This window comes from Coregonus clupeaformis, chromosome 26 (assembly GCF_020615455.1).
Source record: "Coregonus clupeaformis isolate EN_2021a chromosome 26, ASM2061545v1, whole genome shotgun sequence".
NCBI classification, from domain to species: Eukaryota; Metazoa; Chordata; class Actinopteri; order Salmoniformes; family Salmonidae; genus Coregonus; species Coregonus clupeaformis.
This window is the reverse complement of record NC_059217.1, coordinates 42045210-42070835: the sequence shown is the minus strand read 5'-3', so window position 1 is coordinate 42070835 and position 25626 is coordinate 42045210. Positions and strand designations below refer to the sequence as shown.

Below are 25626 nucleotides of genomic sequence, written 5' to 3'. Positions count from 1 at the left end.
ATGCAGGTCAGACTCTGGGTTTCATTGATCTACTCAGTTAATTTCTATGGTTTCTGAGGATGGGTAAATCTTACAGGGTTATTTGGCCAATATTTGATATTAGTGATTTAATTTATCTGTATATATGTTGATAAAGAATGGTAATATTTTCATATTTTGTGATTCAGTGAATGTGGTACTCAATATGTGTGTGTGTGTGTGTGTGTGGGTGTATTAGTGCTGAGCGAATAGTGCTTTTTGAGGTCAGTTCGGTTTCAGTCCGATTATTAAAACATAATTAGGGTTTTCAATTTTGGCATCGATACTTTTTTGAAACATTAAATGCATTATGAAATAATTACATTAAAATGATTTTAGAGCTTTTTAATGGAAATTCAAAAGCCAAAAATAGTGAACATTCAATTGCCAAAACATTGAAAATATTCCATTGTCTCTGAATAATAGGAAATTACTATGAAATAATAAAATATTTCAGTTGTGTATATTACTTAGTTTTTATTTAATGACTTTATTTTTCATTCCTTAAAGTCATAATCTAATCTCTGTTTAGGCAGTAGCAGCCAGCCAGACCATTTAACGTTATCTCTATGCACCCCATACTGTACTGTCTTTAGTCATCCTATTTAGTTAGGCAAGCCTGCCTAAGTATGCTGCCTAAGTATGTCTGACGAAATCATTTGACTAGTTCTTCAAAGTAAATAAGGCATACTATCACAAACCGTCTCTGTCCCTCTCGTCGTTGTGTACATTCCTCTCTCATGCGGTCTATGCGGTGTGTCTATCTAACCTAATGTAGCAGATGTAAAAGTGTATCCGTCTCAGTCCGAGCTGGAAAGAACAGGCACAATGGATTATGGTCATTGAAGGCAATTACCACATTTCTGCACTGAACTAGGTTGAATATTTGCTTGATGTAAACTACAACTTCCTTCAGCCCAGCATCCCACATAGTTCTTGACTTGATTTCTCTCGTAAATGATTTGATTTCTCTCTAGAGAAACGTCTCGTTGGGCTCTTAAAAAATAAATAAATAATGGAATTCAAGTAATTGAACCAACGTCGGTCAATTTGTTGCTTAATAACAACAATAATAAAAATCTTGGTTAATCGCTCAGCACTAGCTTGCATGCATATGTGCATGTGTGTGTGTGTTTCCAGTGTGTCCCTGCCATCTCGTCCATCCCCTGGTACACCACCGCCACTCTCCTGGTAATAGTGCTGTCAGTAAAGGGGCTCAAAGACCTGGCCAATGACCTGGTGAGATCACTCACTCACCCTCCAATCACACGCCTCTCTCCTTCATTGTCCCCATTGACTCCTTGTCCTCTGCTCATTGACAAACTGGTCTTCCGAGTTGCATACATTTTATTTTTTCCACTATCATTAGCTAGCTTCTCTCCTCCGGCAGCGATTATGTTTTGCATGGAGTATTCTGTGGTTAAGTGCATCACTGCGTTATGGTCTTTACAGCCTTGGTGAAAGGCTTTGTGACCCTCTTTATTGACTTATCATTTAGGGAGGGATCTATCTATCTCTCCTATCTCTCTCCCTCAGGCCAGGAGACGCAGTGACTCTCAGATTAATAGGCGACCCAGTGATGTCCTCATCTCCCAGAGGTGAGCACAAAGATGCCAGCTCTGTCTCTCAGGGCACAAACCTAACTTCAGAAACCCATGTGACCTGTAAAACACTCACATTTTGTGTAAATCTACTGTATGTCAGTTCCTTTGTGCTTCTAGTACAAGGGAAATAATATACAGTAGGTCTTTACCTCAACTCCTTTCTTTGTCCCTTCTGTCTCTCTCCCTTCTGTCTCACTCCCTTCTGTCTCTCTCCTACTTCTGTCTCTCTCCCTTCTGCCTCTCTCCTACTTCTGTCTCTCTCCTACTTCTGTCTCTCTCCCTTCTGCCTCTCTCCTACTTCTGTCTCTCTCCCTTCTGCCTCTCTCCTACTTCTGTCTCTCTCCTACTTCTGCCTCTCTCCTACTTCTGTCTCTCTCCTACTTCTGTCTCTCTCCTACTTCTGTCTCTCTCCCTTCTGTCTCTCTCCTACTTCTGTCTCTCTCCCTTCTGTCTCTCTCCTACTTCTGTCTCTCTCCCTCCTGTCTCTCTCCCTTCTGTCTCCCTCCCTTCTGTCTCTCTCCTACTTCTGCCTCTCTCCCTTCTGTCTCTCTCCCTTCTGTCTCTCTCCCTTCTGTCTCTCTCCCTTCTGTCTCCCTCCCTTCTGTCTCTCTCCTACTTCTGTCTCTCTCCCTTCCGTCTCTCTCCCTTCTGTCTCTCTCCTACTTCTGTCTCTCTCCTACTTCTGTCTCTCTCCCTTCTGTCTCTCTCCTACTTCTGTCTCTCTCCCTTCTGTCTCTCTCCTACTTCTGTCTCTCTCCCTTCTGTCTCTCTCCTACTTCTGTCTCTCTCCCTCCTGTCTCTCTCCCTTCTGTCTCCCTCCCTTCTGTCTCTCTCCTACTTCTGCCTCTCTCCCTTCTGTCTCTCTCCCTTCTGTCTCTCTCCCTTCTGTCTCTCTCCCTTCTGTCTCCCTCCCTTCTGTCTCTCTCCTACTTCTGTCTCTCTCCCTTCCGTCTCTCTCCCTTCTGTCTCTCTCCTACTTCTGTCTCTCTCCTACTTCTGTCTCTCTCCCTTCTGTCTCTCTCCTACTTCTGTCTCTCTCCCTTCTGTCTCTCTCCTACTTCTGTCTCTCTCCCTTCTGTCTCTCTCCTACTTCTGTCTCTCTCCTACTTCTGTCTCTCTCCCTTCTGTCTCTCTCCTACTTCTGTCTCTCTCCCTTCTGTCTCTCTCCTACTTCTGTCTCTCTCCCTTCCGTCTCTCTCCCTTCTGTCTCTCTCCTACTTCTGTCTCTCTCCTACTTCTGTCTCTCTCCCTTCTGTCTCTCTCCTACTTCTGTCTCTCTCCTACTTCTGTCTCTCTCCTACTTCTGTCTCTCTCCCTTCTGTCTCTCTCCTACTTCTGTCTCTCTCCCTTCTGTCTCTCTCCTACTTCTGTCTCTCTCCCTTCCGTCTCTCTCCCTTCTGTCTCTCTCCTACTTCTGTCTCTCTCCTACTTCTGTCTCTCTCTCCCTTCTGTCTCTCTCCTACTTCTGTCTCTCTCCTACTTCTGTCTCTCTCCTACTTCTGTCTCTCTCCCTTCTGTCTCTCTCCTACTTCTGTCTCTCTCCCTTCTGTCTCTCTCCTACTTCTGTCTCTCTCCCTTCTGTCTCTCTCCTACTTCTGTCTCTCTCCCTTCTGTCTCTCTCCTACTTCTGTCTCTCTCCCTTCTGTCTCTCTCCTACTTCTGCCTCTCTCCCTTCTGTCTCTCTCCCTTCTGCCTCTCTCCCTTCTGTCTCTCTCCCTTCTGTCTCTCTCTCTTCTGTCTCTCTCCCTTCTGCCTCTCTCCATTCTCCGTCTCAGTTTCAGCCCATCTCAGTGGAAGGATGTGTGTGTGGGAGATGTGTTGCGGATTCACAAAGACCAGATCATCCCGGTGAGTTTCTATGCCTTTAGCTTCAGCTGATTCAGCACCACCTGCAGGTTTGCACAGAGTCAAGTTCAAATGTGTTTATTCGTCAAATACACATACTATACATGGAGAACACAGTGCAATTAAATGCTTACTTGCAGGTTCACCTCTCGACAGTGCAACAAGAATAGAAAAAGGAAATGGGTAAAGAAACGGTACTAAAAAAGTGAGAGAGTCCAAAGCGGTTCCCTAGCCCTGATTTTCTGATCGCCCCTCTCCCTTTGTGCTTCTCTCTATAGTCCTCTTCTCCTTCTGTATCCCTCTTAGGCAGATCTACTTCTCCTCTGCAGCTCCGAGCCACACAGCCTGTGCTACGTGGAGACAGCTGACATTGATGGGTAGGGGACAGGAACATCCATGTTCTAACAATGTACTCTTGTCTATACTGTACACTGAACCAGATATGACCTGTTTAGTTTAAGCTGAGGATTATGAAGCCTGACTGTAGTCCCTGTCTTTGCAGAGAGACCAACCTGAAGTACCGACAGGCCCTGGACGCAACCCACACAGAGATGACCTCTGACCCCACAGAACAGACCTTGGCTTCCTTCGATGGTAGGCACCACCTGACCCTAAGCATTTGGAGAGTTAGGAAAAAATGCAAAGTGTATACAAATAGGGTGAGCTCATAACTGAAGCAGACCCTATCTGCCTTCAATATTAGGCACCGCCCTGACTCAGAGCATCAGAAAGTAAAGGGAATTAGGGGGAAAATGCAAAGTGTATAAAAAATTAGGGTGAGCTCATAATAACAAGTCAAGTGCGAGTGTAAAGAAAATTGTGTGGGGGAGTGCGAGGGGGCGTGCTGTGGGATTATTTAAGATACTCTTTGAAGAGGTAGGGTTTCAGATGTTTTCGGAAGATGGGGAAGGTCTATGTTGTTCTAGCTTCAGGTTCCACCATTGGGGTGCCAGGACAGAGAAGAGCTTTGACTGGGCCGAGTGGGAGCTAGCCTCCTGTAGGGGTGGGAGGGCCAAGAGACCAGAGGTGGCAGAATGGAGTACTCGGGTTGGGGTGTAGGGTTTGAGAATAGCCTGAAGGTAGGGAGGGGCAGTTCCTCTTGCTGGCAAGTACCATGGTCTTGTAGTGAATGCGAGCTTTGACTGGAAGCCAGTTGAGTGTGCGGAGGAGCGGGGTGACATGGGAGAACTTGGAAAGGTTGAACACCAGGCGGGCTGCGGCGGTCTGGATAAATTGCAGGGGTTTAATGGCACAAGCGGGGAGCCCAGCCAACAGCAAGGCCTACCGTATTTAGCTGCTATTTATAAACTTTTTATAAAAATTCCAAATCAAATAGCCTAACAATGAGGAAAAAAGTTATCGGCTTGAATATAAATTCAGCCACTATTTATTGTTGAACTCAGCGGGTTTTGTCTGGCTAATAGCCTACACAAATGGGCTGCAATATTTCAGGTAAATTGAATTAAATTAAATTAAACTTGAGAGACTCCCCTGGTCTCCTGAAGTCCTCCTTTTTTGTGTGCAAATGTTTACACCACGGCCTGTAGGTCCAGGTTGCAGGCCAGACTGTTTTCTATACTTAGTATTGCCAACCCAGACAGTCTTTCCTGAGACATTGTGCATTATATGTCCATTGCGCTGCACACAATTTAAACTTTAAAGTCTTGAATGATGCATGCTAGGATATACCAGAGATAATGGACTGTGATATTGCAACCACACAACTCAAGCACCGGTTCACCAGTAGGCCTATGAACAGAAAAAAAGGTTCAAGCCCTCAATAACTGTTTTCCGCTAAAGATTATAATCTGTTTGCATCTGCCAATTTATTGGCTGTCCAGAATCCAGACGACCTGTCCTCAGAGCTTCCTATACAGTTAATCTCTTTCCGTAACGTGTTCAGGCCGGCAATTAAGGAGAATGAGAGTCTCAATTAAAGATGTTGCAGAACTGCAGTAGTATGATTACTCCCTTCTGCCCAGTTTACCTGATGTTGCTACGGCAATCAAGTTTTTTTTTACCATCCCTGTAACTGTCGCTTCTGCGGAGAGATCGTTTTCTAAAATAAAACTCATGAAGAACTACATAAGAAGCATTAGGCTCTCGGTCTGATATGCGCTTTTGAACACCTGAGTAAGCTCCGCTCATTGCACTGGTGCCGTCGTAGCCTTGACCACGGCATTTGTTCACCGATATCCCCTTGTACTTTAAATCAGTGACATTATTTCATAATCAAATGGCCTGCCATGTAGGATGCAATCCAAGAGCGTGCAGAGCCTGAGACGCCCAGTCCTAAGAGGGTGAAGAGGAGGATCTGATGGTTCACGGTGTTGAAGGCATCGGATCGATCTAGGAGGATGAGAACAGAAGAGACAGAGTCAGCTTTGGCAGTGCAGAGAGCCTCTGTGACACAGAGGAGAGCAGTCTCGGTTGAATGACCCGTCTTGAAGACTGACTGGTTAGGGTCAAGAAGATCATTCTGAGAGAGATAGCAAGAGAGTTGGTCAGAGACAGCACGCTCAAGTGTTTTGGAAAGAAAAGAAAGAAGGGATACTGGTCTGTAGTTTTTGACGCCAGAGGGGTCAAGTGTTGGTTTCTTGAGGAGGGGAGCGACTTTGGCCATTTTGAAGTCAGAGGGGACGCAGCCAGTGGTCAGGGATGAGTTGATGAGGGAAGTGAGGAATGGGAGAAGGTCTCCAGAGATGGTCTGGAGAAGGGAAGAGGGGATGTGGTCGAGCTGGCAGGTTGTCGGGTGTCCGTACCTCACTAGTTGCAGGATTTAATCTGGAGAGAGAGGGGAGAAAGAGGTCAAGGCGTGGGGTGGTTCTGTGGGAGTGGGTGCTGAGTGAATGAGGAGCGGATGTCGTCAACCTTCTTTTCAAAGTGATTGACAAAGCCATCTGCAGAGAGGGAGGGGGGGGGGGAGGATTTAGGAGGGAGGAGAAGGTGGAAAAGAGTTTCCTAGGGTTAGAAGCAGAAGCTTGACATTTAGAGTGATAGAAAGTGGTTTTAGCAGCGGATACAGAGGAAGAGAAGGTAGAGAGGAGGGAGTGAAAGGATTATAGGTTCTCTGGAAGTTTTGTTTTCCACCATTTTCGCTCAGCTGCCCGCAGCCCTGTTCTGTAAGTCACTGAGCCACGGAGCAGGAGGGGAGGGCCGAGCCGGCCGGGAGGAAAGGGGACAGTGCGAGTCATAGGATGTGGAAAGGGAGGAGAGTAGGGTCAAACAGGCAGAATCAGGAGACAGGAGGGAGAAGGATTTCACAGAAGGGAGAGATGATAGGATAGAAGAGGAGAGAGTAGTGGGAGAGAGAGAGTGAAGATTGCGATGGCGCGTGACCATCTGGGTAGGAGCTGAGTGGGTAAGGTTGGAGGAGAGGGTTTACAAATGTAAATAGCCTTTTCTTTCTCTCTACCTCTCTGTCATTCTCTCTCTGCCTCCTTTCCTCTCTTATTCGCTCCCCACCCCTATCTCTCCCTCTCTCCCTCCCTCTTTCAGGCATTGTGTTGTGTGAGGAGCCCAACAGTCATCTGTACACCTTCCGAGGGGAGCTCCACTGGAGAGGAGAGTGCCACCCTCTGGACAGTGAACACATCCTGCTGAGAGGAACAGTACTTCGCAATACAGATACAGCCTATGGCATGGCCATATACACCGGTACTCAGCACACATACATAGGCCCTGCTTCAATACTTTATGCACCCTCTCTTTCCCCCTAACAGATAAATGATAAGGACTATGAAATTGAATGTGTAAATGACACATATCTTCCTGTCCCTCAGGCTCAGACAGTAAGATCCTTCGTAACGTTGGTCAGCTAAGAGTCAAGATGACTCAGATTGAGAAGGTCCTGAACAAAGTGGTCATTGGGGTGAGTGATAAAGACCTGGAGAGGATGATGAAGTAATGCAGTGTGAGAGTTATGGAGATAGATGGTTTTATCTGTACATTTACAGTGGGGGAAAAAAGTATTTAGTCAGCCACCAATTGTGCAAGTTCTCCCACTTAAAAAGATGAGAGAGGCCTGTAATTTTCATCATAGGTACACGTCAACTATGACAGACAAAATGAGAAAAATAACTCCAGAAAATCACATTGTAGGATTTTTAATGAATTTATTTGCAAATTATGGTGGAAAATAAGTATTTGGTCACCTACAAACAAGCAAGATTTCTGGCTCTCACAGACCTGTAACTTCTTCTTTAAGAGGCTCCTCTGTCCTCCACTCGTTACCTGTATTAATGGCACCTGTTTGAACTTGTTATCAGTATAAAAGACACCTGTCCACAACCTCAAACAGTCACACTCCAAACTCCACTATGGCCAAGACCAAAGATTTGTCAAAGGACACCAGAAACAAAATTGTAGACCTGCACCAGGCTGGGAAGACTAAATCTGCAATAGGTAAGCAGCTTGGTTTGAAGAAATCAACTGTTGGAGCAATTATTAGGAAATGGAAGACATACAAGACCACTGAAAATCTCCCTCGATCTGGGGCTCCACGCAAGATCTCACCCCGTGGGGTCAAAATGATCACAAGAACGGTGAGCAAAAATCCCAGAACCACACGGGGGGACCTAGTGAATGATTCTGCAGAGAGCTGGGACCAAAGTAACAAAGCCTACCATCAGTAACACACTACGCCGCCAGGGACTCAAATCCTGCAGTGCCAGACGTGTCCCCCTGCTTAAGCCAGTACATGTCCAGGCCCGTCTGAAGTTTGCTAGAGTGCATTTGGATGATCCAGAAGAGGATTTGGAGAATGTCATATGGTCAGATGAAACAAAAATAGAACTTTTTGGTAAAAACTCATCTCGTCGTGTTTGGAGGACAAAGAATGCTGAGTTGCATCCAAAGAACACCATACCTACTGTGAAGCATGGGGGTGGAAACATCATGCTTTGGGGCTGTTTTTCTGCAAAGGGACCAGGACGTCTAATCCGTGTAAAGGAAATAATGAATGGGGCCATGTATCGTGAGATTTTGAGTGAAAACCTCCTTCCATCAGTAAGGGCAATGAAGATGAAACGTGGCTGGGTCTTTCAGCATGACAATGATCCCAAACACACTGCCCGGGCAACGAAGGAGTGGCTTCGTAAGAAGCATTTCAAGGTCCTGGAGTGGCCTAGCCAGTCTCCAGATCTCAACCCCATAGAAAATCTTTGGAGGGAGTTGAAAGTCCGTGTTGCCCAGCGACAGCCCCAAAACATCACTGGTCTAGAGGAGATCTGCATGGAGAAATGGGCCAAAATACCAGCAACAGTGTGTGAAAACCTTGTGAAGACTTACAGAAAACGTTTGACCTGTGTCATTGCCAACAAAGGGTATATAACAAAGTATTGAGAAACTTTTGTTATTGACCAAATACTTATTTTCCACCATCATTTGCAAATAAATTCATTTAAAATCCTACAATGTGATTTTCTGGAAAATGTTTTCTCATTTTGTCTGTCATAGTTGACGTGTACCTATGTTGAAAATTACAGGCCTCTCTCATCTTTTTAAGTGGGAGAACTTGCACAATTGGTGGCTGACTAAATACTTTTTTTCCCCACTGTATATAACTCTCTTGTCTTGACTCATTTTATTATGATAAAGGATCCAACTTTAACACGTGTTTTATGTGTGTGCTTTTTTTAAAGAGTGCTTTTGTGTTAATGTGTGTGTTTTTATGTACATGTATGTGTGTGTCTGTGATCTTAGATAGTGCTGTTCCTACTGTTGATGGCTCTACTGCTGGCTGTGGGGTCGGGAGTGTTTGAGGGGCGCGTGTCGTCCCAAATAGAAGTTCTGTCTGCCTTAACGAGGGGCAACTCGCCCATCTACACAGCCTTCCTCACCTACTGGAGCTATGTGATCCTGCTCAGCCCTGCCATGCCCATGGCTCTCTACATCACGTGAGTAACACTACCAGGGTGGATGTCAGTTCTATTTGAATTAATTTAATTCCAATTCCAGAATCGAAAAGTGGAATCAGCTCTTCCAATCCTATAATAATGTACACAGCATACTTATTCTGCAGTCTAAGAATCTCTATTGAAATGTCTTTGTCAGTCACACGTCTAGTATTGAGTCTGTTTATGTCTCTGTGGGCAGGTTTGAGATGATCCACGTGCTGCACAGCCTGTTCATAGGCTGGGACGTAGAGATGCGAGGAGGGGTGGAGAGATCCATCCCTGCCCAGGCCCGGAACACCTCTCTGAATGAGGAACTGGGTCAGGTGGGATATCTGCTGAGTGACAAGACGGGCACCCTCACCCAGAACCACCTGCTCTTCAGACAGTGCTGCATCGCAGGGGACGTCTATGGTAAGGATGGCCGATGACCTGGAAACAACCACCCTCTGTCTGTGTGTGTTAGATTTGGTTTCACCACTAAACCTACAAGGGCCTGGAATACCTTGTGTTATTGTGCAGTGGGTTCTCAGTCTGCGCCCCGGTTTGGAAAGACAGTGACTGAACTCACTTTTGTTTGCATCTGACTAAAGACCAAGACCTACATGTAACTTTGATCTAACTTTATCAAACCAGCACCATTCACCAGAGTAGCCCAGTCTCTACGAGTACAGCAGAGACTGTTCATAAAGTAGAGAATCCCGCACATGGGCAGAAGCTTCGGGACCTATAGCTGTCAGGAAAGAGGGGTCCAGCCACTCTGATAACAAATCAGGGCACCCTCGTAAGTGTTCAAATATGAATATGGACACGGCCATAAATGTTAAATATTGAATGTTGGTCCTGCCCTCTAGAGTCAAGGTGTAATCTGAAACTTGTCTGGAATCACATTCCCCATCTGCCCACTGTCTACTACTACTATCTGTCAGGTAGTTAGAACATGCTTACTGTCAGCCTAAAGCTCCCCACTCTCACCACTCTATCTGAAAATGTCTTAATTTCTCTTTTTTGTGTTTTGTCAGGAGATGCGTTAATCAGTGCAGAGGAATCACAGGTAATGATCCAGATTTAGATGTACCATATCATTGAAGAGGAAAACATATATGTTATGTGGTTAATCCAGTTTATTTCCACATTGTCAAATCAGTCATGAAGTAGTAAACAAACAAAAGAACATAACTTTCCTCTCTGCCTCACCTCTGCCTCCCCCAGACATTAGACCTGAGCTGGAACCCGTTCTCCTGTGGGGGTCTGTATCTGTCTGACCAGCGGCTGGTGGACAGGTTGAGGGGACAGCAGTGTACACAGAGCAGACAGTTCCTCACCGCCCTGGCACTCTGCCACACCGTCATGACTGAGTGGAAGAAAGGTGAGGGCAAACAAGTCATTATTGTGTAATTACCATTTTACCATGTAACTTCATAAATGTAACTAGGTAAATACTTGGTGTTTTCTGTACAGTAAAATAAAATGCTACTAAACCCTCTCAAGAATGAGGAAAACACATCTCAGCATGATACAACAATACAGCTGTGCGATTCCATGCCTGCGTAGGCCGAAAACATTTTTGGTATCTCAGATTGTTGTTGCAGTTCTCACATAGAAAATTCATTGGGAGGAAGGATGTTTGACATGCTTTTTACATTTGTATCATAAACCATTTGAAAGTGAAAGTTGCCATTTTAGGCCCTTTGTAGACCTGTACATGCCTCTTGTAAGACCCTATGATCTGTGAACTACTCATGATACAGACAACATCTTGGTGTCATTATACTCCTTACAGTGTTCTCTCACGTATGGAGTATGTCTTGATTCTGAAATACAATTCTTCACATTCATTTATTCAACATTAAAAACATTCATATCTCAAAAGTACCCTTTTAGATTTTGTTCATTTTAAGAAATATAGTTTTTAACAATATACTCTACAAGTACATCACATTTCCAGAGTAGACTCTCTGCTAATTCTGAAGGTATGATACATTTTATAAGCACCACCAACACAGTGAAGGGGAAAATGGATTAAAAGGGAACTCCCTTTGAATCCATTTGCTGAATGTAAAATCCTATAGGAGGGCTGTGATTGATTAATGACCTATAATGTCAATTTCTATGTATAAAATGGGTCATATCATTAAAAAGTACCAGAAAACCCACTCTGGAATGTGACATGTTTGAAGAGTATATTGTTACAAACAATATGTCAAAAAGAAGCTAAATCTAAAAGGGTACTTTTGAGATATTAATATTAATAATTTTTATGTTGAATAAATTAATGTGAAGAATTGTATTTCAAAATCAAGACATACTCCATATGTGAGAGAACACTATAAGGAGTATAATGACACCAAGATGTTGTCTGTATCATGAGTAGTTCACAGATCATAGGGTCTTACAGGAGGCATGTATAGGTCTAAAAAGGGCCTAAAATGGCAACTTTCATGATTTTCAAAAACAATGGTTTGTGATACAAATGTAGAAACCATGTCAAACATCCTTCCTCCTAATGAAGTTACTATGTGAGAGTTGCCAGAAGAATCTGAGATACCAAAAATATTTTGTGGTACACTGGCGTGGAATCGCCCAGCTACTGTTACAGTTCTGTTGCGTGATGTTTGTCAATCAATCAATCAATTTTATTTTATATAGCCCTTCTTACATCAGCTAATATCTCGAAGTGCTGTACAGAAACCCAGCCTAAAACCCCCAAACAGCTAGTAATGCAGGTGTAGAAGCACGGTGGCTAGGAAAAACTCCCTAGAAAGGCAAAACCTAGGAAGAAACTAGAGAGGAACCAGGCTATGAGGGGTGGCCAGTCCTCTTCTGGCTGTGCCGGTGGAGATTATAACAGAACCATGCCAAGATGTTCAAAAAATGTTCATAAGTGACAAGCATGGTCAAATAATAATCAGGAATAAATCTCAGTTGGCTTTTCATAGCCGATCATTAGAGTTTAAAACAGCAGGTCTGGGACAGGTAGGGGTTCCATAACCGACAGGCAGAACAGTTTAAACTGGAATAGCAGCAAGGCCAGGCGGACTGGGGACAGCAAGGAGTCACCACGGCCGGTAGTCCCGACGTATGGTCCTAGGGGCTCAGGTCTCTCAGTTGGCTTTTCATAGCCGATCATTTAGAGTTGAAAACAGCAGGTCTGGGACAGGTAGGGGTTTCGTAGCCAGCAGGCAGAACAGTTGAAACTGGAATAGCAGCAAGGCCAGGCGGACTGGGGACAGCAAGGTGTCATCATGCCCGGTAGTCCTGACGTATGGTCCTAGGGCTCAGGTTCTCAGAGAGAAAGAGAGAACGAGAGAATTAGAGAGAGCATACTTAAATTCACACAGGACACTGGATAAGACAGGAGAAGTACTCCAGGTATAACCAACTAACCCCAGCCCCCGACACATAAACTACTGCAGCATAAATACTGGAGGCTGAGACAGGAGCGGTCCGGAGACACTGTGGCCCCATCCGAAGAAACCCCGGACAGGGCCAAACAGGAAGGATATAACCCCACCCACTCCGCCAAAGCACAGCCCCCGCACCACTAGAGGGATATCCCCAACCACCAACTTACAATCCTGAGACAAGGCCGAGTATAGCCCACAGAGGTCTCCCACCACAGCACAAACCAAGGGGGGGCGCCAACCCAGACAGGAAGATCACGGGCCAGTAACTCAACCCACTCAAGTGACGCACCCCTCCCAGGGACGGCATGAAAGAGCACCAGCAAGCCAGTGACTCAGCCCCCTGCAACAGGGTTAGAGGCAGAGAACCCCAGTGGAGAGGGGAACCGGCCTGGCAGAGACAGCAAGGGCTGTTCGTTGCTCCAGCCTTTCCGTTCACCTTCACACTCCTGGGCCAGACTACACTCAATCATATGACCTACTGAAGAGATAAGTCTTCAGTAAAGACTTAAAGGTTGAGACCGAGTCTGCGTCTCTCACATGGGTAGGCAGACTGTTCCATAAAAATGGAGATCTATAGGAGAAAGCCCTGCCTCCCGCTGTTTGCTTAGAAATTCTAGGGACAATTAGGAGGCCTGCGTCTTGTGACCGTAGCGTACGTGTTGGTATGTACGGCAGGACCAACTCGGAAAGATAGGTAGGAGCAAGCCCATGTAACGCTTTATAGGTTAACAGTAAAACCCTGAAATCAGCCCTTGCCTTAACAGGAAGCCAGTGTAGGGAAGCTAGCACTGGAGTAATATGATCAAATTTCTTGGTTCTAGTCAGGATTCTAGCAGCCGTATTTAGCACTAACTGAAGTTTATTTAGTGCTTTATCCGGGTAGCCGGAAAAATAGAGCATTGCAGTAGTCCAATCTAGAAGTAACAAATGCATGGATCAATTTTTTCTGCATCATTTTTGGACAGAAAATTTCTGATTTTTGCAATGTTACGTAGATGGAAAAAAGCTGTCCTTGAAACAGTCTTGATATGTTCGCAAAAGAGAGATCAGGGTCAAGAGTAACGCCTAGGTCCTTCACAGTTTTATTTGAGACGACTTTACAACCATCAAGATTAATTGTCAGATTTAACAGAAGATCTCTTTGTTTCTTGGGACCTAGAACAAGCATCTCTGTTTTGTCCGAGTTTAAAAGTAAAAAGTTTTCAGCCATCCACTTCCTTATGTCTGAAACACAGGCTTCTAGCGAGGGCAATTTTGGGGCTTCACCATGCTTCATTGAAATGTACAGCTGTGTGTCATCCGCATAGCAGTGAAAGTTAACATTATGTTTTCGAATAACATCCCCAAGAGGTAAAATATATGTGAAAAACAATAGTGGTCCTAAAACGGAACCTTGAGGAACACCGAAATGTACAGTTGATTTGTCGGAGGACAGACCATTCACAGAGACAAACTGATATCTTTCCGACAGGTAGGATCTAAACCAGGCCAGAACTTGTCCGTGTAGACCAATTTGGGTTTCCAGTCTCTCCAAAAGAATGTGGTGATCGATGGTGTCAAAGGCAGCACTAAGGTCTAGTAGCACGAGGACAGATGCAGAGCCTCGGTCTGACGCCATTAAAAGGTCATTTACCACCTTCACAAGTGCAGTCTCAGTGCTATGATGGGGCCTAAAACCAGACTGAAGCATTTCGTATACATTGTTTGTCTTCAGAAAGGCAGTGAGTTGCTGCGCAACAGCTTTTTCTAAAATTTTTGAGAGGAATGGAAGATTCGATATAGGCCGATAGTTTTTTATATTTTCCGGTCAAGGTTTGGCTTTTTCAAGAGAGGCTTTATCACTGCCACTTTTAGTGAGTTTGGTACACATCCGGTGGATAGAGAGCTGTTTATTATGTTCAACATAGGAGGGCCAAGCACAGGAAGCAGCTCCTTCAGCAGTTTAGTAGGAATAGGATCCAGTATGCAGCTTGAAGGTTTAGAGGCCATGATTATTTTCATCATTGTGTCAAGAGATATAGTACTAAAACACTTAAGTGTCTCTCCCCGATCCCAGGCCCTCGCAGACTGTGCAGATCCAGGACAGCTAAGCCCTGGAGGAATACGCAGATTCAAAGAGGAGTCCGTAATTTGCTTTCTAATGGTCATGATCTTTTCCTCAAAGAAGTTCATGAATTTATCACTGCTGAAGTGAAAACCATCCTCTCTTGGGGAATGCTGCTTTTTAGTTAGCTTTGCAACAGTATCAAAAAGAAATTTTGGATTGTTCTTATTTTCCTCGATTAATTTGGAAAAGTAGGATGATCGAGCAGCAGTGAGGGCTCTTCGGGTACTGCACGGTACTGTCTTTCCAAGCTAGTCGGAAGACTTCCAGTTTGGTGTGGCGCCATTTCGTTCCAATTTCCTGAAGCTTGCTTCAAAGCTCGGGTATTTTCTGTATACCAGGGAGCTAGTTTCTTATGACAAATGTTTTTCGTTTTTAGGGGTGCAACTGCATCTAGGGTATTGCGCAAGGTTAAATGAGTTCCTCAGTTAAGTGGTTAACTGATTTTTGTCCTCTGACGTCCTTGGGTAGGCAGAAGGAGTCTGGAAGGGCATCAATGAATTTTTGTGTTGTCTGAGAATTTATAGCACGACTTTTGATGCTCCTTGGTTGGGGTCTGAGCAGATTATTTGCTGCGATTGCAAACGTAATAAAATGGTGGTCCGATAGTCCAGGATTTTGTGGAAAAACATTAAGATCTACAACATTTATTCCATGGGACAAAACTAGGTCCAGGGGCCCCGGTGTACCAGGCTGCGTCCCCAGACGAAGAGGCCCTGGTGGGAGCAGCCAGGGAGCTGGGCTGGGTCTTCCTCTCCAGGACCAGGGACTCTCTGACAGTCAGTGAGCTGGGCCTCAAACGCCACTACCAGCTCCTCACCCTGCTTGACTTCACCAGCCAGAGGAGACGCATGTCTGTACTGGGTAAGACTGACGTTACTATCTGGCCATTCTAGAAAGGATGAATGTACGGCCCTAACCCTGAGCTTACTACTAAAAAATATATCCTAATTATGTACTTGCTCAAAAGATCTGACAGAATTTCCTCTTTTGTACTTTCTAGCATGGCTATCTAGTGACTACCTGAGTGAGACTGGATGCATCTGCCCCACAGCTCCCCTATCCTGGCACCTTTCTCTTTCTCTCCCTTCATCTCTCTATCCCCCAGTCTCTGGTCTTGATGTACTCTCCTGACATGTGTAGATATGTTCTATCCTCTGATGTATGTTGTTGTGTTTTTAGTGCGGGAGCCAGAGGGAGGGCTGAAGTTATACTGTAAAGGTGCTGACATGGTGATCCTGGAGAGACTACAAAAAGACTGTCCACATCTGGAGAGCACTGAGAGAGCCTTAGATGTAAGACACAAACACACACACACACACACACACACACACACACACACACACACACACACACACACTACACATAATAAGCAGAACAAGTAGATCTCATGCAACATCTCATCCAGTATATTCCTGTCATCCTCCAGCTGTTTGCCCAGTCCTGTCTGAGGACCCTGTGTATAGCTGAGCGTACTGTACCTGAGGGCAAATGGGTGGAGTGGAGCAAAACCATGGCCCAGGCTGCCATGTCAACCCGTAACCGTGATGACATGCTGGAACAGCTGTATGATGACATGGAGAGAGATCTAAAGGTATCCTCATAATCATAGTGTTACATTACAGTATGTTTACCATACAATGGGATTTGATGAGAATTCTGATGCTCCAAAGGATGATACCCATCAAGGAAACTCATGAACGCTTTATATAAATGCAATGTGATCCAATATCATAGTGATAAACTCTCTGTATATCCTGGTTCCTGTTGTGCAGCTGCTGGGGGTGACAGCTATAGAGGACCGGCTGCAGGACGGGGTCCCTGAGACCATCTCCATGCTCAGACAGGCTGGACTCAAAGTCTGGGTGCTGACCGGGGACAAGAAAGGTAACTACTGCTCCCCACTGTCTTTCTGTCTCTGTCTGTTGGTCTCTCACTCCTTTTCTGTCTCTCTTCCTCTCTGCAGAGACAGCGGTGAACATAGGGTACGCCTGCAGACTTCTGGATCCTGATACCAGACTACTAGAAGGGGATGAACTGAGGTCAGACATATTTACACACACACACATACACGGATGGACACACACAGACAGATACACACACATTCACACAAACACACACACACACGGACAAACACACAGACACACACGGACACACACACACACACACAAATTGACCATACTTTTCCAATATATCTATTTCTGTGGATCCTCCCACAGGCAGCTCCTCCAGTCTCCTGATCCAGAGATTACTTTCTCCAAGGGCAAAGAGACAGAGCTGTGGTGTGTGGACAGGGAGAGGGCTGGGGAGAAATCAGCACTGGTCCTCACCGGCCCTGAACTGGTAAACATAGGTGTTAATGCTAATAAGACTATAAGACTGAAAACCTTATAGCTTAGTGATTATCCATAATTCTGTATAATTTATTTGCTCTGAGTCTAGTAAACACTCCCTTTATCTAAAGGCTACCTTATCTAAAGGCTGCCATCACACAAAAGGCAGTGTTCATGTTGATAGTGTTCATGGTTTGTTGATGGTTTGTCCCTGCTCAGACAGAGTTTGACACCAGGCCAGATTGGGGTGCCAGGTTCATGTCCCTGGCAGTGCTGTGCCAGTCAGTACTGTGTTGCCGTGTGACTCCCAGCCAGAAGGCTGACGTGGTCACGCTCGTTAGGAAAAACACCACCTCTATCACCATGGCAATAGGAGATGGTGCCAACGACATGAACATGATCAAGAGTGAGTGTGATGGACAGAAAGGTTGGCGGTGAAATTATGATGTCTGTTCAAAGACAGGGTGTATTTAACATGTTCTCTCTCTCTCTCTCTCTCTCTCTCTCTCTCTCTCTCTCTCTCTCTCTCTCTCTCTCTCTCTCTCTCTCTCCCCCCCCACTCCCTCCTGTAGCGGCTCATATAGGGGTAGGTTTGGCTGGTGTAGAAGGGGGTCAGGCAGTTCAGAATGCTGACTATGCCCTGGCCAAGTTCAGTTTCCTACAGAGACTCCTATTGGTCCACGGACGCTGGTCGTACCGCCGAATCGCTGTCTTTCTGCGTTACTTCCTGTACAAAACCTGCGGCTTCGCTTTGGTGCACATCTGGTTCAGCTTCTTCAACGGCTTCAGTGCCCAGGTTAGATGGCAACACTAGTCACATTGGTTTAGCATCAGAATCATTAATATAATGCTAATGTTTACGGGGGAGGGGGGTTCTGGGTGGGGAACGACCAATGGGTGGGTTTTCCTGTGGGTCCTGTTTTTTGTTTCACATCCATGGGTTTATTAACACTAAAGATAACAATTACATAATTAATAATACATTATTTTTTATATATATAATGGCAACGCTACCTATTATTTATTGGAATTTGAAAGGTCTGAATAGTCCCATCAGACGTTACAGCTGCCTTGATATCCTAGCAATAAACCAGTGGTGGAAAAAGTACCCAATTGCCACACTTGAGTTAAAGTAAAGATACCTTAATCGAAAATGACTCAAGTAAAAGTGTTAGTCACCCAGTAAAATACTACTTGAGTAAGTCTAAAAGTATTTGGTTTTAAATACAGTGCTATGAAAAAGTATTTGCCCCCTTTCTAATTTTCTCTACTTTTTCATATTTGTGATACTGAATGTTATCAGATCTTCAACCAAAACCTAATATTAGATAAAGGGAACATAAGTGAACAAATAACACAACAATTACATATTTATTTCATAAACAAAGTTATGCAACACCCAATTCTCCTGTGTGAAAAAGTAATTGCCCCCTTACACTCAATAACTGGTTGTGCCACCTTTAGCTGCAATGACTCCAACCAAATGCTTCCTGTAGTTGTTGATCAGTCTCTCACGTCGCTGTGGAGGAATTTTGTCCCACTCTTCCATGCAGAACTGCTTTAACTCAGTGACGTGTGGGTTTTCAAGCATGAGCTGCTTGTTTCAAGTCCTGTCACAACATCTCAATTGGGATTAGGTCTGGACTTTGACTAGGCCATTCCAAAACTTCCAATTTGTTGCTTTTTAGCAATTTTCATGTAGACTTGATTGTGTGTTTTGGATCATTGTCTTGCTGCATGACCCAGCTTCACTTCAGCTTCAGCTCACAGACGGATGGTCTGACATTCTCCTGTAGAATTCTCTGATACAGAGCAGAATTCATGGTTCCTTCTATTAAGGCAAGTCGTCCAGGTCCTGAGGCAGCAAAGCATCCCCAAACCATCACACCACCACCACCATGCTTGACCTTTGGTATGATGTTCTTACTGTGGAATGCAGTGTTTCGTTTTCGCCAGGCATAATGGGACCCATCTCATCCAAAAAGTTGACTCTAGTTTGCCAAAAAGCACCTGGATGATCATCAAGAACGTTTTATGGACAGATGATTCAAAAGTATACGTTTTTGGACGACATGGTTCCAGTAATGCCTGGTGAAAACCAAACTCTGCATTCCACAGTAAGAACATCATACCAAAGGTCAAGCATGGTGGTGGTGGTGTGATGGTTTGGGGATGCTTTGCTGCCTCAGGACCTGGATGACTTGCCTTAATAGAAGGAACCATGAATTCTGCTCTGTATCAGAGAATTCTACAGGAGAATGTCAGACCATCCGTCTGTGAGCTGAAGCTGAAGCGCAGCTGGGTCATGCAGCAAGACAATGATCCAAAACACACAACCAAGTCTACATGAAAATTGCTCAAAAGCAACAAATTGGAAGTTTTGGAATGGCCTAGTCAAAGTCCAGACCTAATCCCAATTGAGATGTTGTGGCAGGACTTGAAACGAGCAGCTCATGCTTGAAAACCCACACATCACTGAGTTAAAGCAGTTTTGCATGGAAGAGTGGGACAAAATTCCTCCACAGCGACGTGAGAGACTGATCAACAACTACAGGAAGCATTTGGTTGGAGTCATTGCAGCTAAAGGTGGCACAACCAGTTATTGAGTGTAAGGGGGCAATTACTTTTTCACACAGGGGAATTGGGTGTTGCATAACTTTGTTTATGAAATAAATATGTAATTGTTGTGTTATTTGTTCACTTATGTTCCCTTTATCTAATATTAGGTTTTGGTTGAAGATCTGATAACATTCAGTATCACAAATATGCAAAAATAGAGAAAATTAGAAAGGGGGCAAATACTTTTTCATAGCACTGTATACTTAAATATCAAAAGTCAATGTAATTGCTAAAATATACTTAAGTATCAAAAGTAAATGTATAAATAATTTCACATTCATTATATTAAGCAAACGAGATGGCACTATTTTCTTGTTTTTAAATTTACAGGTAGCCAGGGGCACACTCCAACACTCAGACATCATTTACAAACGAAGCATGTGTTTAGTGAGTCCGCCAGATCAGAGGTAGTAGGGATGACCAGGGATGTTCTCTTGATAAGTGTGTGAATTGGACCATTTTCCTGTCCTGCTAAGCATTCAATGTAACGAGTACTTTTGGGTGTCAGTTAAAATGTATGGAGTAAAAAGTACATTATTTTCTTTAAGAATGTAGTGAAGTAAAAGTAAACATTTTCAAAAATATAAATAGTAAAGTGAAGTACAGATACCCTTAAAAACGATTTAGGTAGGACTTTAGAGTATTTTTACTTAAGTACTTTACACCACTGCAAGAAAATCTATTAATATAGCAATGCTCCAAGAAGCACACCTGCTCCAAAAGGACAAAGATGGAAAAGAGAATAATTTGTACAAACTGGCTGCTTTTTCATCAGCCCCAAACAAAACTAAAGATGTAATCATAATGATACATAAGAAACTCAAAATCCCCATCTTGGGTAAAGGCGAAGATCAAGAAGGCAGAATCAGTTTCCTTAAATGTATCCATAATGGAAAGAAAATTGCCTTTATTAATGTGTACACTCCAAATGTATATGATCCTACGTTTTTTGATTATCTGAACAGCATATTGTTGGAATTAACTGAATTCCATCTGGTTATTAGGACAGACATGAATGCCATTTTGGACATGTGGGACAAATCTATACTGAACAAAAATATAAACGCAACATGTAAAGTGTTGGTCCCATGTTTCATGAGCTGAAATAAAAGATTCCACAAATTTTTTTTACATCCCCTTTAGTGATCATTTCTCCTTTGACAAGATAAACCATCCACCTGACATGTGTGGCATATCAAGAAGCTGATTAAACAGAATGATCATTACACAGGGGAACCTTGTGCTGGGGACAATAAAAGACCACTCTTAAATGTGCAGTTTTGTCACACAACACAATGCCACAGTTGTCTCAATTTTGAGGGAGTGTGCAATTGGCATGCTGACTTCAGAAATGTCCACCAGAGCTGTTCCCAGATAATTGAATGTTCATTTCTCTACCATAAACCACCTCCAACGTAGTTTTAGAGAATTTGTCAGTACGTCCAACCGGCCTCACAACTGCAGACCATGTGTTTTTTTTTTGTTTTTTTTATATACTTTGTTTATTGAATTTTCAGTACCAGCATTTAGTAAGTAATTACACTTGAAAGTTATTTGGTATGAATATGGAACAACAATTTGAAGACATCAATACAGCAAAACATGGAGAGACAGACATGAAAGAAAAAATAGACATTAAGTACATAAATAAGATAAAACACAAAAAAAAAAAAAAAAAAATAAATAAATAAAAAAAATAAAATAAAGGAAGAATATCTGTTTTGATCCAGTTGTTATAGGTCAGCTAGCACAGTTATTACCGTCCTTAACATCCGAGATGTCGTATATGCACATACCAGGCTTCTTACATCACCAATATATAAATATACATCACTCTGGAACTGCAGGGAAATGTATTCTTTTGACATAAGAAAAGAAGGGAGCCCACTTTGCATAAAATTTGTCTACAGACCCATTGAGTGTCTGTTTTATTTTCTCCAACTTTATGCAATTCAAAATAGATTTAATCCAAAGAGCATGAGAAGGGGCTGCAGAGGATTTCCATCTAAGTAAAATTAATCGTCTACGCTAACAACGTGACAAAGGCAATTACATCCTTATTCATTTTGGTCAATTGTGTTGTGGGTAAGGAAACTCCAAATAATGCAATGAGAGGGTCTGGCTCGATCTGTGTGCCGCTTAATTCTGAGAGTGTGTTAAAGATGTCTTTCCAGAAACCAACAAGAGATGGGCAGCACCAAAACATGTGCACATGATTAGCAGGGGACTGGTTACATCGAACACAATTAGGGTTCACATCCTTGTAAATTTTTGATAGTCTTGCTTTGGTCCAGTGAGCCCTATGAATGAGTTTGCATTGGATGAGGCCGTGTCGAGCGCAAATAGAAGAGCTATGTACCCTTTTGAGTGCCTCTTCCCATAGTTCATCAGATATTTCCTCACCCAGTTCCTCCCCTCCCAAGAGGATTTGATATTGTTTAATGAGATGGCTTGTAGTGAGCAAATTTGACTATAGATTATTGACATTGTGCCTTTCTGATTAGGAAGAGGGGTGAGAAATGTGTCGAACTGTGTTCCACTAGAAAGGTTGGGGAATCCTGGATCTATGCTGCGGATGTAACTCCCGGACTTGTAAGAATCTAAAAAAATGATGTCTGGGGAGACCAAATTTAGCTGATAGTTGTTGAAAACGTACTAAATGTATTGTTAGTATACAGATCTCTGAATCTTTTAATACCGAGATTAGACCATGTTGAGAAAGCACCATCAATCATAGATGGGGGAAAAGCTGGGTTTGAGGCTACCGGAGCCAAGGAAGAGGTTGTTTGAAACCCAAAGTGGCGCCTAAATTGATTCCAAACCACACCAGCCTAGGATCTCCACACCCGGCTTCTTCACCTGTGGGATCATCTGAGACCAGCCACCCGGACAGCTGATGAAACTGAGGAGTATTTCTGTCTGTAATAAAGCCCTTTTGTGGGAAAAAACTCATTTTGATTGGCTGGGCCTTGCACCCCAGTGGGGGTGATACTATACGCTCCCAGGCCCACCCATGGCTGCGCCCCTGCCCAGTCATGTGAAATCCATAGATTAGGGTCTATTGAATTTATTTCCTTATATGGACTGTAACTCAGTAAAATCTTTGAAATAGTTGCATGTTGCATTCCAGACACAACCAAGGCTCTCCAGCATATACTCTCTGATTACAACTTCATTGATGCCTGGCGAGCACATAATCCTAAAGCAAAAGAGTACACTTTCTATCAAACAGCCATAAATGATTTGCACAAATCGATTTCATACTATTATCTACACCTCTATTTTCTTTAATCAAGAAAGTTGAAATTGGACATATGAGCTTGTCTGACCACAATGCTTACTACTGCCAACTTCACATTTTTTGAGCCAGCCATTAAAAAAGTATGGTCCACAGATCTATTTGAATCTGAACAACACTTTAAAAATATGACCTTGGCATCCCGTAATCCGAACCAATTTGATATATTTTAAGTTTGTTCACAGACTGTATTTAACACCCAGGAAACTTTTTACGATTAAATTGGCCCCAACTCCCAACTGTTCACTGTGTCCCCTAAATCAGGTAGGCATTTTCCTTCATATGATGTGGGAGTGCCCTGCAGTTAAATGGTTCTGGGGAAAAGTTACAAAATTCCTTTCAAAGTGCTTGAATGTAAATATTCATGCTTTGCATCTATTATGTTACTTAACGATGATAGCTCCTTGAATCTATCAATCAATCAGAGACTATTACTGCTGGGTGTTGGCTGGGTGGGGTTGGGGGAATGGGATGGGAGGTCCTCTTCTTTTTTTTATTTTCTTTTCCTGTTTATACTGAATGTATTATTACTTAAACTGAAAAATATGATATTTTGTAATATTTTGTCTTCTTCTTTTGAGTGGCAGCCCACAGGTACAATGTATAATAATGAATTGAAAATATATGGAATATGAAATAATATTAATGTAAATATTGTACCTGTAACCCCCCCAATTTTTTTTTTTAAATAATAATATATATAATGAAACTGCAACCTTTTTTTAACAGAGCCCAATGTTTTTGCCATTTCTGTGCTGTTTTCTTCCAGTCTCTGTATGAGAATTGGTTCATCATCCTGTACACTGTGTTATACACCGCCATGCCAGTACAATGCCTGGGCATTTTTGAGCAGGTAAGAGAAGAGAGAAAGGCATATTTGTAAAGAGGTGTGTAATCCCAAGGGGCCCAGAGTCCATGTGGCCATGGACACCCTCCTGACCATTACCAGACTGTTGTTTGATCTCCTCTCTGCTATAGGATGTAAGTGCAGAGGGCAGTCTGAGCTGGCCGGAGCTCTATAAGGTTGGCCAGAGACAGGAGCTGTTCAACCCCTGGTTGCTGGCTGCCACCCTGCTCCATGCCCTCTACACCTCTCTGGTCCTCTTCTTCATGCCCCTAGGGGTCTTCTACAACTCTGCCCTGGACTACCAGACCATGGCTGTCACTGTCAGCATAGCATTGTTGTTCTCTGCCACCATTGAGGTTAGAAGGGTTAGATGTCATGGAATGGACGTAAACAGAGTTCTTTGGAGTTTCACATCACTGCTGATTATCGTTGATGATTATGATACATTTATTGACATTGACATTGTGTGTTGGTTTGTGTGTCTCAGATCGTTCTCCTGACCAGACACTGGACTAAGTGGAGTGTGGCTGCGATGGGTGTCAGCTTTGGCCTGTTCTTTGTGTGTACGCCAATCACTCACAGTCCCAAGCTATTTGAGAAGTCCCCGGTAGACTACTACTTCCCTGGTACACACCTCACTTCTACCACTGTCTTAACATTGATATTGTGTACTGTCTTGAACTGACTCTGTGTGTGGTAATACTGAGGTGGTTGGGTGTGTCTGTCTGTGGTCTGATCAGGTGTGTCTCAGAATGCCTTCCCCAGCCCGGTGGTGTGGCTCACAGCCCTGCTGACAGCCTGGACCGCTGTCCTACCCTCCTTTACCATCCACGCCATCAACATCATCCTCACTAACCCAGACAAACATAAGGTAAGACTACCATAGTGTGTGTGTGTGTGTGTGTTTGTGTGTGTGTGTGTGTGTGTGTGTGTGTGTGTGTGTGTGTGTGTGTGTGTGTGTGTGTGTGTGTGTGTGTGTGTGTGTGTGTGTGTGTGTGTGTGTGTGTGTGTGTGTGCATGCGTGTGCGTGTGGAATGGCCATGTTACATTACCCACAGTGGAGAGAAGTCATGTTTGACCTGTTCTCTGATTTCCCCCAGGTTCACAACACCAAGCGTGGACCTGTAGAGCTTCAGAAGTTTTGCTTCAGGAGAGGAGACTCCCGCCGCCGCTCCTCCTACGCCATGTCCCAGGGCCGAGGCATCGGCCGTCTCATCACCTCTGGAACTAGCCTCCGTAGCACAGCTCCCCCAGTGGACAGGAGGGGAACTTTAGGTGATAATGTCACACTAGCAGGCCAAACACAGACAGTGGAGAGCGATGATGCTCCAAAGAATATTACTGAAAATGGTTCATCCAAATAGATGGAAACGGGATTGATAATGTGTGTACGTCCCTCCACAACTACAAGAATAATACATTTTCTGCAGCAGTAAAAACATTGCAAATAGGGCCTGTCTATAGGGTCATAGTTTAGCCCATGATTTAGCCCTGGTAGTTCAGCACCATGGACAGCAGAAGCCCAGACCGTGGGGCAACAGTTCAAACGGTGGTTCGATGATATGGCAGTGGTCTTTGAGGATGGCATACAGATGTATGATCTTAATTTGATCACCCTGTTGCAGGAGATACACTACATTACCAAAAGTATGTGGAC

The 25626-nt window shown here is 43.8% G+C and overlaps 1 protein-coding gene across 1 annotated transcript; it reads left to right on the top strand.

Moving 5' to 3' along the window:
* On the top strand, nt 1-25626 carry atp8b3 (ATPase phospholipid transporting 8B3). The gene is made up of 25 exons (XM_041848493.1): nt 1-6; nt 1159-1257; nt 1555-1616; nt 3398-3470; nt 3774-3844; nt 3970-4061; nt 6966-7124; nt 7250-7338; nt 9171-9364; nt 9564-9775; nt 10384-10415; nt 10574-10730; nt 15548-15736; nt 16055-16167; nt 16302-16466; nt 16648-16759; nt 16839-16914; nt 17092-17215; nt 17425-17611; nt 17778-18001; nt 23892-23975; nt 24101-24325; nt 24457-24595; nt 24710-24840; nt 25070-25626. Exons 1-25 carry the CDS (start codon nt 1-3, stop codon nt 25331-25333), a joined length of 3279 nt encoding a protein of 1092 aa, XP_041704427.1. The 3' UTR covers nt 25334-25626.

Bases quoted from the DNA above. Each gene is read 5' to 3' on its own strand.
- atp8b3 (XM_041848493.1), top strand. The intron at 4,062-6,965 runs GTAGGCACCACC...TCCCTCTTTCAG, and splicing joins GACCTTGGCTTCCTTCGATG to GCATTGTGTTGTGTGAGGAG. The intron at 16,915-17,091 runs GTCAGACATATT...ATCCTCCCACAG, and splicing joins CTAGAAGGGGATGAACTGAG to GCAGCTCCTCCAGTCTCCTG.